This window comes from Lissotriton vulgaris, chromosome 5, assembly GCF_964263255.1.
Source record: "Lissotriton vulgaris chromosome 5, aLisVul1.2, whole genome shotgun sequence".
Lineage (NCBI taxonomy): Eukaryota > Metazoa > Chordata > Amphibia > Caudata > Salamandridae > Lissotriton > Lissotriton vulgaris.
Window position 1 is genome coordinate 1,945,007,501 of NC_141693.1, and position 20,499 is coordinate 1,945,027,999.

Below are 20,499 nucleotides of genomic sequence, written 5' to 3' on the forward strand. Positions count from 1 at the left end.
CCATAGGAATGAATGTGAAGACATTTGGTATTACTGATTCGGTATTACCGAATCGGTAATACCAGGAGGTATTTCAAGGGTGCCAGAGTGTCCAAAGGATGCCCTGTTGCACCCCTGAAATGTGCATGTGTGCACATGTGGCACACATGCATGTCATAAGGGCATGGATGTGTGCCACATGGCACTTTAAAAAAAGCAAAAATGTGCTTTTTTAAAGGAATTCAGTCATTACCACCAACTTGAAGTTGCTGGTAATTAACGAATTCCTAAGGCCCAAAAGCACTCTTAAAACTGCTTCCTACATTGCATTTAAGGAATCGGTATTACCGATTCCTTAAATGCAAAGCCAATTAGGGCCCAGATGTAGGTAAAATAGATTTACCGAATTTTAATTACCGAATTCTACCGATTCGGTAATTAAAAATCGGTAAATCTTAGGGGTGGATATGTAGGAACATCCAGATGTTCCTTTTACCGAATCGGTAAATATCTGTATTTACCGATTCGGTAAATACCGACCGGTAATGCCCCATTCATACCTATGGGCTTTGAAGCCCATAGGAATGAATGGGGCATTACCGGTCGGTATTTTGACAAGGGTGCAGGGGGTGTCACTTTGACACCCTCTAGCACCCCCAAAAAAGATGTGGGGGCCATGTGGCAGGCATACCTGCCCTAAGGGCAGGTCTGCCTGTCATATGGCACAGGTGTGCATGCACACATGTGCATGCACACCGGAATCGGTATTTTACCATGAAGTTGGATTTCATGGTAAAATACCGATTCTGTAAGGCTTGTGGGACTCAGAAGAGTCCCACCTACATCTCATTGTTACCGAATCTGTAAAAAATTCCGATTCGGAATTTTACAGATTCGGTAAATTTACCGATCAGTACATTTACCGAATCTGTAATATATGTGGCCCTACATACCATTTTGTGAATCTCGGTCGGTAACGGCCGAAAATACAGATTTTCGGCCGTTACCGACCGACCTACATCCGGCCCTAGGAATCAGTATTAAGGAATCAGTATTTACCGATTCCTTAATACCGAATCCTTCCCTACATCACGAATGCCTAAATACCGGTCGGGACGGTATTTGGACCACCTACATCGGGCCCTTTGTCTTTAAACAGATCACTGTTATCAGAAGAAGTTTTCAAAGGCATTTTATAGCTGTCAATGCAGTGAAGGCTATGTGGGACGTTTATCCATCTCTACCACACTAGGCGCTATAAACAACCGTTCTAGACTCCTCCGTGCACCTCGGACTCTCATAAAGGACGTCACTGGACACATCACAAAAAGACTAGGGAAGGGCTTGTCCCGTGGCGTAACGAAACTTGAAGGGGGAGGGGCTCCTGTAAAGTACATGGAGGGCCCCCCGACCCAGTCAGGAGCTCTCAGGCCAGGGACCCAGGGGGGGAGAAAAGGCCCCATGAAGCACCAGGATAGCAGGGGAGGGATTGGTGTCATTACAACGCATACAATTACAACGACCTACCATTACAAATGAACTTTTACAACGCAAAAACTTTTACAACGCATGTATTTACAACGCATGTTTTTACAACGCAGGTACTTTTACAACGCATACCATTACAACGTAAGTATTGGTAAATATATAGTAATTTTATAATCGTAAATTAATTGAAAAAATATATAATTTAATGTAATTTAATTTAATTTCATTTCATTTAATTAATTTAATTTAAAATTAATTGTAATTTATTTTTACCCTGTACCCCTGTACCCCTGTACCCCAAAAACCCAAAACTGACCCTCAACCCCATAAATACCCCTTTACCCAAAAACCCAAAACTGACCCTGAACCCCAAAAATACCCCTTTACCCAAAAACTAAAAACTGACCCTGAACCCCAAAAATACCCCTTTACCCAAAAACTAAAAACTGACTCTGAACCCAAAAAATACCCCTTTACCCAAAAACTAAAAACTGACCCTGAACCCCAAAAATACCCCTTTACCCAAAAACTAAAAACTGACCCTGAACCCTAAAAATACCCCTTTACCCAAAAAATAAAAACTGACCCTGAACCCTAAAAATACCCCTTTACCCAAAAACTAAAAGCTGACCCTGAACCCCAAAAATACCCCTATACCCAAAAACTAAAAACTGACCCTGAACCCCAAAAATACCCCTTTACCCAAAAACTAAAAACTGACCCTGAACCCCAAAAATACCCCTTTACCCAAAAACTAAAAACTGACCCTGAACCCCAAAAATTCCCCTTTACCCAAAAACTAAAAACTGACCCTGAACCCCAAAAATACCCCTTTACCCAAAAACTAAAAACTGACCCTGAACCCCAAAAATACCCCTTTACCCAAAAACCCAAAACTGACCCTGAACCCTAAAAATACCCCTTTACCCCAAACATATAACATTTAAAATATAATTATATACTTACCAATACTTACGTTGTAATGGTATGCGTTGTAAAGGTACCTGCGTTGTAAAAACATGCGTTGTAAATACATGCGTTGTAAAAGTTTTTGCGTTGTAAAAGTTCCGTTGTAATGGTATGTCGTTGTAAAAGTTGCGTTGTAAGTGATGTTTCCCCAGGGGAGGGCACAGTCCTGGGTGGCCTGCTGTGATAGTTGCTTAAGAGAGAGAGAGAGAGTTGTATTTTCTGGTTACTGTATAGAGCTTGTGGGAGAACGATGAAGAGTGCACTCTGGAAACTGTAGCAAGAAACAATGTCCAATAAATAAAACCTAGCTTTGAACTAGACTTGATGAGAATGTTCGTTCAGAAGTACTTGAATGGGCCTATGTTTCAAAACGCTATAAGGCATTGAAGAAACAAGCACTGGCAAAGTCAGTAGGTCTTGCCATGGCCTTCAATTAAGTTTCTAATGCAATGGTTTTGGTTTTATATATTTTTCGAGCAAGAGAAACAAAAAGAAAAATAATACAATGTAATAATAACAAACTGGGGCCTTTACCAGCACAGTGCTCCAAAGGGGTGCATCTATTTAAACAATCAATGTCCCCATTCACCCCAATGTCCACCTTTGCAAATGCCAATCACTGCACCACATCCTTACTCAACTGCTGAGATGCAACGTAATGCGTTGAACTTCTCAAGCGTCATCGTAAGAAACAGACAGCATCTAAGTACTGAACACAGCGGTGCCAATGAAGATCTGCAAAGCAATTAAAATGCTTCCAGCGAGAAATAAAACGTAAAAATAATCATACACATTGTGCCTTCCTGTGCCCACGGAAATCCTTTAATCCTCGATTTGTCCTGAATTAGTGCCTCTTTAAGCAGCCATTTAACTCCTCAATTAAAATATGAGACTATAGATCTAATGAGTCATCAGGCATGCATAAATATGCTTCCTTCAGTAAGGAAAAGAAATATATATGAGATTAAACCATAACTACTGTGAACTGTGGAATGACACATATTTATCTCTCACTAGCAGCCCGTCCCGGCGTTGCCCGGGGGCAGAAGGGGGCTGGGGGCTGCTTTTAAAGTATTAGTGTAGTCCCGGCCAGAAGCCCGCCCCCCCCGCCCTCCCGCCCGCCCCGACATTGCTTGCACCGCTGCCCTCCCGCCTGCCTCCCGCCCGCCTCCAGCCCGCCCCGGCGTTGCCCGGGGGCAGAAGGGGGCTTGGGGCTGCAATTTGAAAATTTCTTTAGTCCCGGCCGGGCCCCCCGCCCGCCTCCCGCCTCCCTCCTTACCTACGTCGCGCTCGTACGCCCGCCTCCCGCCTTCCTCCTTACCTCAGTCGCGCTCGTACTTAGCCCCCACGCCAGCCCCGACATTGCCCCTCTCGCCTTACCTGAGCCGCCGCGCCACTCGTCACTCCTCGCTAGGCCACTAACTCTGCAATGTAATCTAAGATTTTGCCACTTTCACTTATAGGTGTGTTAGATCAAAATGATGGGGCTCATATATAATTTGGTGGGTCTTCTGCCAGGCTGTCAGATTTACAGAGGCCATGACTTCTGCTGCCCTCTCAGAAGACCTCCCACCATACTTCGAGAGGAGGACGGGTCCTGACTGCCTTCAGCGGAGTCACCACTTTGGTGGCTCCATTGAAGGTAGGCCAGTGCGGCCGCATGATGCGCCAGCATCTCCCATGCTCTTCGATTAGGCCGTGGGCGGCAGATGCATTGGCTGCCACGGGCGGCCTAATGCCTGGCTATGCCACTGTGTTCTTTCTGCCTTAAGTGAAGCTGCCTCGGCGACGGCACCACTGAAGCAAAGTGAGCACCTTGCTTAATGCTGTGGCTTAATGCTTTTGCTCTCTTTCAAGAATAAATCGCCAAAGCGAGAGCATATTTTTGGGGTTACTAAAAAAGTATTTGTTGCAATGTAATAATCGGGCCACTCTCTCTGGTTATATTGCATTTTAGCATGATGTTTCTATCTGTTTCAAACTAACCGTGTGTCCAAAAGCTGCTTTTAAAACATATATTTAGATTCTAGAACGAGGACATGAAATATATTTGCCTCTGACCTTTAGCAAAAAAGATCACATGGACTCCTTCCAATGAAATCGGAAATCTAACACTTACAGGCTTTAGCCATCCCAGGTTGACATTTTTAATCCACAAAATTGGAAACGAAAGCTTTCATATTTATTTTCAAAAGACCATTTTCAAAAGTTAACATATAAGACGGAATATGTAATTCAGAGTTCGTTTTTAAACTGTTGTCTTTCCCTTCTGCACTAATTGATTTGCTTTTTGTTTTAAACCCTGTTGCATTGAAATAACGGGCTTAAAGGTATAAAAAGCAACAGGCGTAAAGATAATGTATAAGAAAGCAATACGCATGCAGAGTTTAGGCGGGTGTTCCAGGTCTGAAGGGGAAAGCTCGAGAAGTGTCAGGTATGTCGTCAATTAGCTAGCGCGCTTTGTGTTCTGGCAGTGCTGGGGGAGTTGAACGTTTTAATGAAACCGTGTGCTTTGTTTTCTGCCTGACTGACTGGTTGATTACCCCTGCCCCATTCATGCTCGAGGTCTGTGCCTTGCATTTAAAGAGAAAGTGGATGCAGCAGGCCGACAAAATGTTCTTAAAAAAAAAAATATGCGGTGTTCTTTAAAGACAAATGCGACTGCACTGCACTCGTCACTCCTCGCCGCACGTCGGCCCTCGTCCCCGCTCCTCCCCGCGCGTCATCACGTAGGTGTAGGTCGCGGTCAGCGCTACCTCGCGGCCGGCGCTTGTTTTCGGGGACTACTTTTTTTTTAAACTTTATTTTTTTAATTTACGTTTATTTTTTATTTTTTGCAGCCTATGTCCGTCTACACACCCTGTGGTTTACAACAATGTATTGGGTGTGTGGATTCGCGCTGTGGTTCCTGAGTTTACCTTGCCAAAAGGTGCAAGTTCTCTCTTTATAATAGTAGTATAGATTATGGACTGTCATACATATATTAATGTACTAAGTGGAAGACGTCTTGACGTTGCTTGCAGCCATAAGCATCCGTAAAGCTATTTATGCACCAAGGCTGAACTTAAAAGCTGAACTGAGATAAACATGTGACTTCATTTACATGTATTAGAATATGCCACTTCTTGAGAAAAGCACTGCTACTTGCAAAGATATGGAACAACTATAAAGAACCACAAAGGAGTAGTAAGATGTCATAATTGCAGATTTACAGCTCTGGGTTAATTATGTTGGTGCTGGTCCTCAGCCTGGAAACACTTGACTTGTAAGATCTATTTTCACGGAAGTGTCACCCAGAGAGAAAAGAATGATACCTCAGGGCTCATTGCAAGGTAGCTGCCTCCTGCTGCTTGAAGTTCCCTGCCTCACTGGTGTCATGGAGAGGTTTGAGTCCATTCAAAGCTGTAGGGAGAGGGGCTGGTGCACAGCTGCAGGTTCACTCCACCGATGACTCTCTTTACAGTACTTTGCAGCAAGATGCTCTCTTTACATTGCCTGGCCCCTTCCAACATCTTAATGTTGAATAAGCATGGGCGAATTTTGCGAATTGGCAATCTGCAAAATTCACGAATTTGCGCGAATTTTTTTTGCGTGTTCCCGAGGCGCTTTGCGTGTTCGCAGGTGTTCGCGAGGCGCTTTGCAATTTTGCGGGGTTTTTTTTTGCCTGCTTAATCACTGCCACCCTCTTGTTTTTTATGCCCATCTGCCCTCTGTACCACTTGTTTCTGTGCCCTTCTGCCCTCTGCCCCACTCCTTTTTATCCCCTTCTGCCCTCTGTCCCACTTTTGTGCCCTTCTGCCCTCAGCCCCACTTTGAATGGCACCGGCAAGCTGCCAGCGCCATTCTAAAATAGCTAGAAATAGCTTCAACAGGAAGCACTAATAGATAAAGTAAAGCAGGTGCTCCAGTTGAAGGTCAAATTAAGTTACACAATCATTAATCACCCCAAGTTTGGGGGTGATTAATGATTGTGTAACTGAATTTGAGCAGCACCTGCTTTACTTTATCTATTAGAGCTTTCTGTTGAAGCTGACTTTTGTAACTATTTTAGAATGGCTCTGGCAGCTTGCTGGCGCCATTCTAAAAGAGTTACAAAAGTCATCTTGAACTTTTGACCCAATCCCGTTCGCGGATTTCCGTTCGCGGATTTTGCGGGAAATTCGCGAATCTCGCGGATTGCGAATTTACCGAAAATCCGCGAAATCCACGAGCGGAACGGATTTTCTGCCCATGCTTAATGTTGAATTATGCCCACACACTGTTCTGTACATGCTCGTTTACAGAGGTCACACTGTAAAGCAAATGTATAGCTGGCAGACAATCATATGTAAGAGGTAATGTCCTAGTCCTCCTCCAGCCTTAACAAGCATTTTTTAAGGACAGTCCAAGTTACAGAGAAAAAGCTAATGGGCGGGCTGTAAGCCCACAGAGTGAATACAGCATGTCTTAAGAGACAGCACATGTGCTGCCTAGGCTCGACCTAAAAATGAATGTGGGTGCACCCGCCCTAGCACGATAATGCACCCCTTTTCAAGAGGCTGTACACAAGTGATCGGGAACAATACTGTCACTCATAGTGCAAGACAGTCGAGAGCTGAAGTGGGCTGACCCATTGCCCCACGCTCTAAACTGTAGGGGGAAAATGTGAAGAGGGCTGATATAACTCCCCTCCCCCCCAAAAAAACTGCATATGTATTTATTTATTTATAATGTTTTCTGAAAACAAGAGGCTGGCAAGATAGCTAAAGATATCTCTAGACAAGACCTAAAGAAGATCAAACTGAATTTCAGATATTGAGTAGGAATGGTCACAAGCTAGCTGCCCTAGTCAGAGTACCTATGACAAAACACAGACATCAAGATATTGTAATAAATCTGATCTCTTTAAAAAAGTACTGCTTCATTACCTTCTCCATCCAGATTAAATTTTATTAAAGTGTGTGTGTGTCTGTTTATTTTTGTCACAGTGATAAATATCCCACTTGCAAGTATGTAAAACATTGCTCTCAATGTAATATATAAGACTAAAAAGAAAGCAAGGTTTGACCATTGCTCAGCTCGCTTGCCAATCTTTTAATAGAGTCACTTTTCTTTTAAAGAAGTGTAGATTTTGATGAAAGCAATTGATGTTTCAACCAAGTTTAATAACCTTTGTATCTTCTTCAGTACTATAACAATGTTTGTTAAATTACGTTATTATTTCCTATTAAAGCTAAAGATCTTGATGAATATTAATAACCACTCTTTCTGCTTGTTATAGTTAATTAGATTGTCACCGTTGTTTGAAATAGTTATAATCTTATTCTGTTGCAATGTGATTTCTTCAATATAATGTGTTGCTCCTGCTTCATTTTAAAAGATATTAGTTCCTCGCCCTTTTTTGAGATTTAATTACTGCTGCATGGTAATAAATTAAAACCACTTTTTTGTCTTACGATTCGTTTGTGTTAAACACCATAATTTCCATTAGTGCCAAAATCCCATGAACTCACCTGTCCCTGCTTTTTCTTTTTCCCTAAAACAAACAAAAACAAAGAATATTAGAGCTTTTTTGTATATTAGTCATAGGGATGTAGTAATTAACAGCCAGGACGATATGGTGATTAAGCCACATCTCGCTGATTCTGAATCGCAGTGTAATTACAGGCAAAGCAACTAACCGTTCTATCTAATTGGAACTCAGAGGGAAGCAAGTAGAAGGCTTATGTGCAGTATATAAGCGCTATCCCATGCTGGAGTAATTGATTGCAGGTATTCGAAGGCTGGCTTCACTACACAGGATACAGGGGGTATGCAGGAGGAAGGGTTAGGGATAAACCAGTTTTACATATGCCACAGTACATTGCTTAATGCTTCATGGCTCCAGCATGGAATCGCTGCAGCTGCAAACAAGGTCTAATATTGCTGGAGCTGAGTCCAGAAGTCAAGCACACTGTTACCTGCCCCAGCCCCTGGCACATAGCTCAGACAGCATTCCCAGCAGGCCCTCTGGTTCTCATGGTCAGTCCAATCAGATGGCCCACATTATTCCCCAGGAGCAGAGCCTTTGAGGACCTGGGCTCACTCCGCAAGAGTTATTTATAGATTCTAGAGCATTGCCGCCCTATTTATGAATGACGTGGCAGCCAACACAGTCCATAATGCAAGACTGGACAGATGCTGGACCCATCTTATTTTCTCTTTCATTAAGTTTGAAAAGTTAGTTTTTTTTAAACTTTGAGTCAGGTCTTTGTCCTACAAAGGGACTATCAGCAGTTTGGTGACCCAGAACCTGTGAAAACATCAGAAGTACCTGTTCATGGTGAGGAAATATAAATTTTATGGACAAGAAATGTTCCCTAACGTGTACCCCACCGTCTCCATGTACCAGCTTAAAGTGCATGTAACTTCCCTCCTGTGCCAGCTATGAAGACGCAAATACATTTGCGTCCAACGTTAACATGTCCTCTTTCGAATCCACCCTGAACGGGTTGAATATTCCGTTCCTAAGTATGCCTTGCCAACGTCTTTTTGTAGTGTACTCTACACGTTTTCCAGCCCAGACGAAGTAGGCCCTGAATTCTGCCATCAAGCCTTTTCCTGCCTTCTGACTCTGAATCGCTCGAGGGTTGAGAGGACGCCTACCGCTACTGCTCTACCGTTACTCTCTCGAACGGGGAGTCAGGACCATGCCCACCTAAGGGGGCTGGATTCCGTTTTTATCTTTTCTTCATCACTGGTATGAGAGGCAAAACTATAAGCAGGCACCCAAGCCTCAGTGTCTCTTGCAGTGGCATTCAAAATATTTTGCCCTGAAGAAATTGCCTGATAGAAACCAAGGCAATGAAACATGTTGGCTGTGAGTAGAGAGTAAATCGATAGGTAGTATTTACTCTCTTCCTTTTTAATATATGTGTGTTCATTGGTTTGCAACAGAGAAGGGAATGAAAGTAAAGTTTATGGTCCCAGTTGCACAGTGATTTATATGTTAAATGTTGTCAGTTTTGTCACATATAAGTTGTGTCCACTGCACCATTCACTGTCTTTTTACTTTTGAGGTTCGAGACACGGTTTTTTTGGTTTTAGCTTGATGGCACCAATGATGAGAACAGGGCCATCCTGGTGAGTACCAATCAGGGGCCCCATTGGTGGTGCGCCCGTGAGGTGCCATCTCGCTTCTTCACACATTTTTTGTTTGTGCTGTCCTGTTTGTTTCAATCAGAGAGGTTGTTGTTTTAAAAGGCAATATATTGAAGCATTTCAGGATTTTCTTAAGATTAAGGAAACCCCTTTTGACTAGGCACGTGGGCCAGAGATGTTTTACAATGTCACAATGGAAAATTGCCATGAGAACTAGGACTGTTGTTGTTGACTAGCTTTCTGAGTGGAGGGCGTCCTAGTTCGGTTAGTCTTTCCCTCTAGACTCCCATTTTGTGTAGTGTCTGAATCGCCTCAGCCTGGGTCTGCCTCTGTACCCATGACCTCTGCCTTACTCCCTGCGCGGCTCACGGCGCTTAGCTCAGACTGTTGCCTGCCAAGACTGTATTCAACCTTCGAATTATCTGCTCCGCTCCTTGAAAATACATTCCTGCCTACTAGTTCAAGTAAACATCCTTCCAGCTGCAGAGCAAAGGGCCCGGCCTCACTGTCTCCGTGCAAGTAATTCATCGCTCCTGTTACCATGGTAGGCCCATGCCCCCTCGCATCTCATGCAGACACTTAGACGCTTATACACGCACTCACAGTCAGTATAGAATAGCCTCTGCCCAAGAGACCTTTTCCTTCTAGATAATGTGGTTCCCAAACAACAGATATCAGATATGATAGAGGTACGAGTTGATCTGACATGCCAGACTTCTGTCTCTTTCCTCTAGTGTAAATGTCAAGTCCCCTGCACCCTCCAGTCTCACGTCAATCACACGTCATGCAGCTGCGCGCGCATCCAGACCTCAGATTTCTGCTGACATTGCAAGATTCTGCTATGTATCCTCCTACTTGTGACACTTACATGTGACGTTTCTAGCACACACCTCTATGTTCACGCCTAGTTCACGCCTTCTGATTACGTATTGCTAACACGTGTGTGCTCTTATCTTGTTTCTCTAAGCTGTTACGCCTACTGTATTGGTTTCCAGTATATGATTTAAGTATAAAAGCTATGTATTGTCAATAAAGCATTGCTCTATCCCTTCCTGCACCCCAGTGGTGTCAGGAACCCGATATCCGGTACCAGAACCATTCCTTTTCAAGGAATAAAACCCCTAAGAACTCTAACACCACGGACTCTGCGTCTTTCTTTCTTTTTGTTTAAGTACTTACCTGCATAGAAATTAGGACGGTAAATCCAATATTTACCACATTATTTTGGCGCCCGAATAGGGACCCCTCCCCCACCCCACGCGCCGGTTGGTGCGTTGCAACCTTTGCCCCCTGCCATAAGTCAAGACGGACAATTACGCGTACCCGCAGGATTTCCTGTATCTCCCTCTGGCCCACGGAGGTGACGGAGACTGCGATCAGCACCCAGACGAGGCGGTGAGGAGTGCGGAGGATCCCGACCAGAGCCTAGCCGAAAGAAGCAAGGTCCGAGGTGTCAAGAGGCCCACCAGTTCCGAAGTATTCACGTATCGAGTCGAGTCCAGTCCAGTCCGGTCCAGTCCAGTCGAGTTTTCCGAGGCCTTCTGTTTCCGTGCTTCCCGGTGAGTACCATTGCTGGGGACGCATCTAGACGGGTGCATTATTATGTATCCGGTAAAGACGGGTTTGGGTACACAAACACGGTCTGCACTGTTTTAGACAGTGTATCTGTTCTGTTTAGCAGTACATCAAGCATTCAAGTTCTTGCACTGTTCTCAACAGTGTATCTGTGCTGTTCAGCAGTACATCTAGTATCAAGGGTAGTCATATGTGTGCAAAATGTTTCATGTGATTAATGTCGTGGTATGAGTGACTGTTTGACGTACATTACTGTGTTTATGTGTAACTAGCGGTGTTCAGAGTAAGTAACAAGTATCGAGTATCCAGTACTAAGTAACAAGATGCCGTTTTTCAATAAATTAAGACAGATAGGAACTAGGAAAGGGATACTAGAGGAAGAAATTCCTATTCCCCCTAGGGACACTCCTGGAAATTTTATGTACCATAAGCATGGCTTAGACGCCATACTGTACCTAGATTTATGGGCCGATTATACCAAGCACCTAGAAGAAAGACATAGGTGGCCCGTTACCGGAACATGGGATGCCGAGTGCATCCTGAAGGTAGAAGAAGCGCTATGGAAAAAGAAAGCCAGACAATCCCAGAAAGATGCCATAGAATTGTGGCGTAAAGAATCACATAAACGTGCCGAAAAAGCACTCCGAAAAGAAGACAGACATAGAGAAGAGTCGGATAAAGTCCGAGAAAACAAATTAGTTAATGAAGGGATTCGAGTAAAAGCAGAACAAGTAGACCGCATGCGAAACAATCTTGTAAATGGCATGTATTTAGTGGCCGAGGGTTTGCCTAAAGCCACTCCAGAAATACCGAAGGATCTGCCGCCACCATTGGTTCCAACTAAAGTAAATCACAGGACCACTAAAGACATATTCTTGGCTTCCTATCTAGACGATGTAGTTCCCGCTTACACCAATCCACCTGCCCACGTACCGCCTGCTGACGGTGACGGAGGTGGCAACCCACTCCAAGACAATGTCCCGCAATTACCGCAACAAAGTTCACCCGTTCGACAGCCTGCTCCTCCACCTCCACCACTTCCCACATCTAAGATTAATGTACTAAATCCGTTTGCGCCTGATCCTAATAAAAGACAAGTTCAGGTACACATACAGACTCCACAGAGAAATAATGCTCAAGCCTCCGCCTCAGGAGGTGCGACAGGGGGTCTCCAGACCCCGCCATCAACACACAGGTTAAACCTTAGGGACTTAATGAAGCAACGTACACCCCAATCACCAAGTTTTAACATGCTTAAAGAACCCCTTCCAATTTGCAGATACGATCCAGTACCTGGTAAAGACGATAGAATGTTGTTAGCATCACTGCGCTTACGACAAGCTACAGATTACCTAGTGTTATTCCCAGGGATGCCAGACCACCTAGATAGAATATATCATTTTGTCCAGACTGGGGAATATCCTGAAAGTATTAAAGAGGCCCTGGATCACCAGAAAGTTGACACTCAAGGTTGTATATTACGTTTCTTCATAAATTGCTTAATAAGAGACCGAGATAGGCCTGGAGCAGACAAGGAAGAGATGGAAGGACTAAACAGGTGGGGCCAAAACATAGCCGAAGGAAACCATGATAAACTGAATTGTATAGCGAGCATGTATAAGAAAATCTGAAAAACAGTAATAGAAATACACGAGAAAGAAAAAGAAAAAGAAAGCGACAGGAATGATAACTCCTCCGAGGAGGACGGACCTGAAGAACCAGAAACGACTATAGAAAGGATAGCGTATGTGGGTAAGGGAAATTACCTTAAGAAAGGTGTTCGCCCAGAAAGCAAAAGAGTTTTTCTCTCCGGCATATCAAAACCGAATTCTCCTGAATATCTGTTTCAAGATACCGACAAAATGCTTCAAGAACGAATGGGGTACCACGTACTGAATTCTATGGATGAACAAGAACTAGCTCGGTCAGCAGTACTATGGGCTGACAATCCTAGCACGTACAATGATGATACAGTAGCGCAGACATTTCTGAACCTTTCCCCAGATGAGCAGAAATTAGCTGGTGTATACATGATTCAGCATCTCCTCACGTTATACAGAAATCAACATTCTGATCCAGGTCCCTTACCTGATACATTAGAAGCACTACTTATGAATAGATGGAGAGGCCTAAGTACCAAGTTAATTCAAATAATTCTAGAGCAACGGCACAGATATAACGTTTTCTTAGGCCCACAATATATTTCAGCTCCGTCCCCAGAAAGAAAAATGTTTCATTTTGAGCATTTTGACAGGCAGAATCCTTTACGAGAAGTACACCCAGTTATGGGTGCCGATAATACCCTGAAACGTGTGTTTGTGTACACACCCTTAACAAAGTTAGAATTGTTAGAAATGAAGAAGCTAGTACCCTGTCACGATAAAGACCCTGCAGGTTTTCACCGAGAACTTAAGGATATGTTACTCATGGGAGATTACACGTATACGGATATTATGAAATTGTTAAAAGTACTGCTGCCCACCGGCATCTACGAGAAACTCAAGGAAAAAGAATGGGAGGTGGGAGATAAAAAGATTATATGGACTGAAATAGAAGACGAGGAAAAAATTCGTACTCCAGGGCTAGGCCTTGGGGAGAAAGCTAAAGCATTACCAGGTTTGATAGTACAGGTTTTGCCAAGATTATTGACAACTAAAAAGGAGGACTGGGACGCAATCTCAGCCTGTAAACAGAAACACGATGAAGATACTAGTGACTTCTATTCAAGATTCGAGAAATGTTTCATTATTAATAGTGGCCTGAAACCAGGTAGCGAGTCATACCCACATCTTTTTGTAACTAAATTAGTTGAGAATTCCCTGACATCAGTTAAGAACCGTGTATATAAAGTTGAAAGTACATGGCAAGCAAATACGCCATCCCAGATGTTACAAATGTTACAGTATCACCAGAACAGAATTAGAGAAGAACAGGATCACGAACAGAGACGTATGAAAGACACGAAAATGAAAATGTTAGTGGCCCAGTCGGTTCCAGCCGACGGCCAGAAAAAGGGTGCGACCCAGACAGGTAATTCAACAGTTCCCGTTAAAGGGACATGCAACTATTGCAAGCAGCCAGGACACTACGTACATGAATGTCCGGTCCTGAAACACAATATATCAACAGGTAAAACTAAAGAAAGACCGCGTCAGCCTAGACAAGACCAAGTCCAACAACAGACTTCACAGAATACACAGCCTACGCATGCTTCACCACATACAGTACAGACCGTAGCAGTACCACAGTCACAGCCACAGCCCATTGCCGCGACTCAGCAAGTTTCACAGCAGATGTACCAGTATGCCCAATCCGATTATCCCGATTATCAGCGAAACACATGAAACAGCCTAGAGAGGGAGGTTGGCTTGCCTCTTATTGAGATTCCTGTAGATCAAGAGGGTCCTTATGCACACAGTCAAGTATTGGGAAAAGACAGAAAGTTTGTAATTGACACAGGGGCAAGCCGCACAACAATCAGCCATGATGAAGTCCCAGGGGCACCCCTCTCAGGCTCACAGAATGTTTCCCTTGGTTTTTCAGGACAGCCTATTGTAAATGAAGTATCGAAACCTGTTCCTCTAGCAGTAGGTCCATTATCCCGTGTTACAGACTTGTTACTCACGAAATCATGTCCAGAAAACTTGTTAGGAATAAAGACGCTGAAGGCTCTAGGAGCTGTGATATGTTGTTCTCCGGAAGGAGTTAGACTTTTTCTGCGTGACTTTAAGGGTCACTATGTATTACGAGAGTTTGATGTCAGATTGAAAAATGTACCGGAACACCTGTGGGCACAAGGCCCAACCGATGTAGGTTGCATGCACATTACACCATACCGTGTTACACTCAAAACAGGAGTTGTTTTACCCCGAATCAGACAATACAGGTTACCACCCGATGCTGTAGTGGCTTTACTGGAAATCATTGAAGAGCTCATTGCCCAAGGAGTGGTCATAGAAACCGACTCCAATATCTGTAATTCCCCTATCATTCCGATTCTTAAACGTACTGATCCCAATGCACCGCCAGTATATCGGCTGGTGATTGATTTACGAGAACTGAATAAATGCATTGTTCCACAGTATCCTGTGGTTCCCGACATCTCATCCTTATTGACTGCTATTGATTCAGAAGCAACGTTCTTTACTGTAATTGACCTCAAGAACGCCTTCTTCAGTGTGCCCATTGATCCAGAGAGCCAATATCTCTTCGGATTCAGTTTAAATGGACGAAGTTTCAAATTTTCGCGCGCACCTCAAGGATTCACAGAAAGCCCCAGCATCTATAGCCAAGCACTGAAAAGACAACTTGATTGTATCCAAATGCCAGTTAACACTGCCTTACTACAGTACGTCGATGATCTGCTGATCACCGCACGAAGTGAACCCGAATGTGAACAAGCATCACTGACAGTTTTACATTTCCTGGCCGACAAGGGACACAAGGTGTCTCCTTCGAAGCTACAATTCTGTGTTCAGCAAGTTGTGTACTTGGGTCACTTGCTGTCCAAAGTGGGGAGACAGCTCACTCCTGACCGCATCCAGTTAATTGTAAATATGCCACAACCCCAGACACAAAAGGAAGTGCGGGCCTTTATAGGCCTCACCTCGTACTGCAGACAATGGATTCCCCAGTATGCATTTCTAGCTAAACCACTCATTCAGTTGACAACACAGGAGGCAGCAACTTCGACTGCCCTTCCTTGGACTCAGGAACATACACAGGCTTTTGAGGAATTAAAGAAAGCTTTATGTCAAGCACCAGTTTTAGCGACACCATGTTACAGCAAACCTTTTACACTTTTTGTTACAGAACGCGATGGTACAGCGTTGTCTGTCCTCACTCAAGACCAAGCAGGTTCAAATAAGCCTTGCGCTTATTTTTCAAGTACATTGGATTCAGTAGCCCAGGCACTCCCTGCGTGCTTAAAGTCAGTTGCAGCGACAGCCCTAGCAATCAGACAGAGCGACTCAATTGTATTAGGACATCCATTGACAGTACAAGTTCCACATTCGGTAGAGGTTCTTCTAAACCGAACCCAGACTCAACAGTTGACTATAGCACGATTGACAGGTTATGAATTGACGCTATTCCAGCCACACATAGAAATCAGACGCTGTAACATCCTAAACCCCGCAACATTGTTACCCTCGATTATGACAGATTCAGCCCCGCATGATTGTATAGAGATCATTAATGCAGTAACAAAGCCCCGACGAGACTTAACAGATGTTCCACTGACAAATCCAGACCTGACACTTTACGTGGATGGTTCATGTATGAGAACAAGTACAGGAGAATTAGTAGCCGCGTATGCAGTGACCACTGAAACCGAAGTCAAAGAAACACACCGTATTGACACACTGTCTGCTCAAGCAGCAGAGCTCATCGCTCTGACCCGAGCCTGTATACTAGCCAAGAACAGAAATGTTAACATATACACTGATTCACGTTATGCTTTCGGAGTCGTACACGACTTCGGAGTGTTATGGCAAGAACGAGGTTTCTTGACCTCTCATGGTGCCAAGATTCAACACGGTCCCCTCATTCAAGCACTATTAGAAGCAATACATATGCCTTCCGGCATATCCATCATGAAGTGTAAAGCACATACTAAAGTTACAGACTCTGTTTCCCAGGGTAACGACCTGGCAGACCAAACTGCAAAACATACAGCATTGACGCACACCCAGACAACTGATGTAACAAAGATCATAGTGCCGACACATTGTATGACAGTCAAGGATCCCACACTAGATGTAATCGATATTCAGACACATGCCACTCCAGATGAAATCAAGAAATGGACTGAACTAGGAGGGATCCAGACAGATCAGGGGTGGATGACGAAGGGAAAATCTACATGGTTTCTCCCCGACTCTATGGTTCAAGTCATAATAAATACCGCACATAGTCCAGCACACCTAGGAGAAAAAGCTATGTTAGACAGTTTACAGAATCTCTGGTACAACAAACATTTACGAGCAGCAGCGAAACAGAAAGTGCGTACTTGCATGATCTGTTGTCAGTTCAATCCAGGTAAAAGCGTTCCTGTAGAGCAAGGTGGATTTCATCCTCCTGATCACCCTTTTGAAGTCCTCCAGATGGATTATATCCAGATGGACAGATGTCGAGGATTCAAGTATGTCCTCGTAGTTGTTTGTGCACTTTCCCGTTGGACCGAAGCATATCCAGTCCCAGATTACACTGCTCCGACCACTGCCAGGCAGCTGGTTCGAGAATTCTTCCCACGGTACGGCTTGCCTCGTATCGTGTACTCAGATAACGGACAGCCATTCTCGTCCGAGCTCATGAAGCAGGTTTCACTCCTGCTAGGATACCAGTGGAAATTCCATTGCGTCCGACATCCCGAGGCAGCTGGCCTTGTAGAAAGACATAATCAGACCCTGAAAACACGTCTTGCCAAAATATGTAAAGAGAAAGGGGTCGACTGGATAGTCGCCCTGCCAGTTGCATTGTTTTACATGAGAATGGTCCCACATTCGAGATCAGGACTATCCCCGTATGAGGTGGTTTTTGGCAGACCACCAAATATGTGGGGGACGCCCATGCCTAAGAAAATAACCGATGTTGATTGTAATATGCTGACAGATTACCTTGCTTCCTTGATGTCTGCACTCCAATCATGTCGTTCACAGGTTGCCGCAGCTTTTCCCGACAACACTGATGTAAAGCCACACGATGTCCGTCCAGGTGACACTGTACTGATCCGCAACTTCGATAGGAGGAGCCCGCTGGAGCCCCGTTGGCAGGAGCCGAAGCTCGTCCTTCTGACCACGAGGACTGCAATCAAGGTTGAGGGCCGAAAGGGGTGGATCCATACGAGTCATATTAAGAAATGTAATGAACTGCTGCCAGAGACTGACTCTTCCACCCCCTCCAAGGACTGCCCCGATTCTAGTGACTTTAAAGTTCCCAAGAGAGAGAAAACTCCGCAAGAGGAGTATAAATGTAAATTACGGTCTAGCAAGTCAGACAGTTTAATTGTTTAAGTCCTCCCCTAGGTGAATCGGTTAAATTAGTTTCTGACATGTATCCCCTAGATTGAGATAGAGAGAGAGAGAGACAACTCAAGAAACGTGCATATTGTAAATCACTCCGTAGTCACTGTATAGTGACATTATTGGTTTTGTTTTTTCTAAGCCTTCTGATTATTGCTGCCAGTATATTACTGCATGTATATTACCCTATCTTCAAGCGTGCACAATCTGCTTACAATGTCACTGCCGAACATTCTTTTAGTGAATTACCCCTACACGAGTTATCTTACAGACTTGCGCTGCGCAACAATACATTCATTAGTATGTTACACCACTCCCATCAGACTAATAATGCTACCAACTGTTGGATATGTGGCCGACTCCCTCCCTACCAGAAATACAAGGGAGTTCTGCCTCTCTTCCCGTACCCGTTCACTCACAATGGCTCATGTGGTGCATGGTTTAGATTAATTAATTCTTTAGATTCTGATATTGCCGTTTTCGAAGGGAATTGGGTTTGGGGAAACCTGAACTTAGTTCTGCTTAACACCTGTTACCCGGACAAGAAGGGACTGCCCACTAGGACAGGAACTGATCTAGAAAATGAAGTATATGGATTAGGTAATTATACAATTAACCTCATGATTCTTACTGTTGAATCCGAAGCTACACCAGTTCTCCCTGCTATGTCAGTATTACCAGTCACTGGTGATTTATGTGTCAGAAAGAAGGGTTCAGTACACTTAGGTCATAGTAAATGTACTACTGTGGTCGAATTCAGTGATCAGGGCAAGTCTACATTTAGAGCTACTCGTCATTCCTACTTTGTTTGTGGCCATACCGCATACATACGCTTACCTCCAGATTGGGATGGTACCTGTTACATTGCATTCCTTCTGCCCCCTGTTTTCCTAGCCCCTCCTGACTATCACAGAAATACAAATCTAGTAAACAATAGACTCCGAAGAGATCTCCCGATTGTCGACTATACTGAAACGGCATGGGAGCAATATACAGACTTCAATAAAGGTTTCTTCCCCTACTTAGGAACTGTTTTTAATAGTAAACTGATACGCAAATTAACCAGAACCCTCGAAGCAGTAGTGAATGAAACTACTTCCGCTCTAGGCAACTTAACAGAGGAGCAGTCCGCCATGCGGGTTGTTGTTCTTCAAAATCGTCTTGTTATTGACGTCATCCTGGCAGATAGGGGCGGAGCCTGTAAGGTCATCGGGTCAAGTTGTTGTGTTTTCATTCCAGAAAACGCGCCAACAGTATATAAAGCTATCACACGTCTTCATAAAATTGCAAGTTTGATACATCAGAATCCAGGCACCTGGACTTGGTCCGGTTGGTTCTGGACAACGTTGACCGTTTGGGGATGGAAGATCCTATCCTTCCTAGGCATTGCCCTTGTCATAGTGTTCAGTTGCTGCCTGTGCCTACAATGTGGGCCAGCGATTTGTGGTCTGTGTGCCACATCATGTATTCCGCATTCCAGTTTTCATTCAAAACGCGAAAAGAAGAAAGAAGAGCAAATGATATTACATGAACAGACTGATCGATTCATGAGGATCGATATATCATGAAAGGTCCGTAGGGAACAAGGAGGGAATGAGGAAATATAAATTTTATGGTCAAGAAATGTTCCCTAACGTGTACCCCACCGTCTCCATGTACCAGCTTAAAGTGCATGTAACTTCCCTCCTGTGCCAGCTATGAAGACGCAAATATGTTATGTTATGTTATGTTATGTTATTTTTTTATTTAATATAGCGCAACGGTTACTCAAAAAGAGAATCCCGGCGCTTTAGGTAAGGTGAAACTGGTTACAGAATAACACAAATACATTTGCGTCCAACGTTAACATGTCCTCTTTCGAATCCACCCTGAACGGGTTGAATATTCCGTTCCTAAGTATGCCTTGCCAACGTCTTTTTGTAGTGTACTCTACACGTTTTCCAGCCCAGACGAAGTAGGCCCTGAATTCTGCCATCAAGCCTTTTCCTGCCTTCTGACTCTGAATCGCCTCAGCCTGGGTCTGCCTCTGTACCCGTGACCTCTGCCTTACTCCCTGCGCGGCTCACGGCGCTTAGCTCAGACTGTTGCCTGCCAAGACTGTATTCAATCTTCGAATTATCTGCTCCGCTCCTTGAAAATACATTCCTGCCTACTAGTTCAAGTAAACATCCTTCCAGCTGCAGAGCAAAGGGCCCGGCCTCACTGTCTCTGTGCAAGTAATTCATCGCTCCTGTTACCATGGTAGGCCCATGCCCCCTCGCATCTCATGCAGACACTTAGACGCTTATACACGCACTCACAGTCAGTATAGAATAGCCTCTGCCCAAGAGACCTTTTCCTTCTAGAT

At 44.2% G+C, this 20,499-nt stretch overlaps 1 protein-coding gene across 2 annotated transcripts in view; it reads right to left on the minus strand.

Moving 5' to 3' along the window:
• The window catches only part of LOC147717826 (uncharacterized), a 169,077-nt gene that overhangs the window by 27,183 nt on the left and 121,395 nt on the right, over window positions 1-20,499 (minus strand). For both annotated transcript variants that reach the window (XM_086920560.1, XM_086920561.1), the window contains one exon: window positions 7,929-7,951. In XM_086920560.1, coding sequence (XP_086776686.1) covers window positions 7,929-7,951 — 23 coding nt within the window. The remainder of the gene's footprint in view (window positions 1-7,928; window positions 7,952-20,499) is intronic.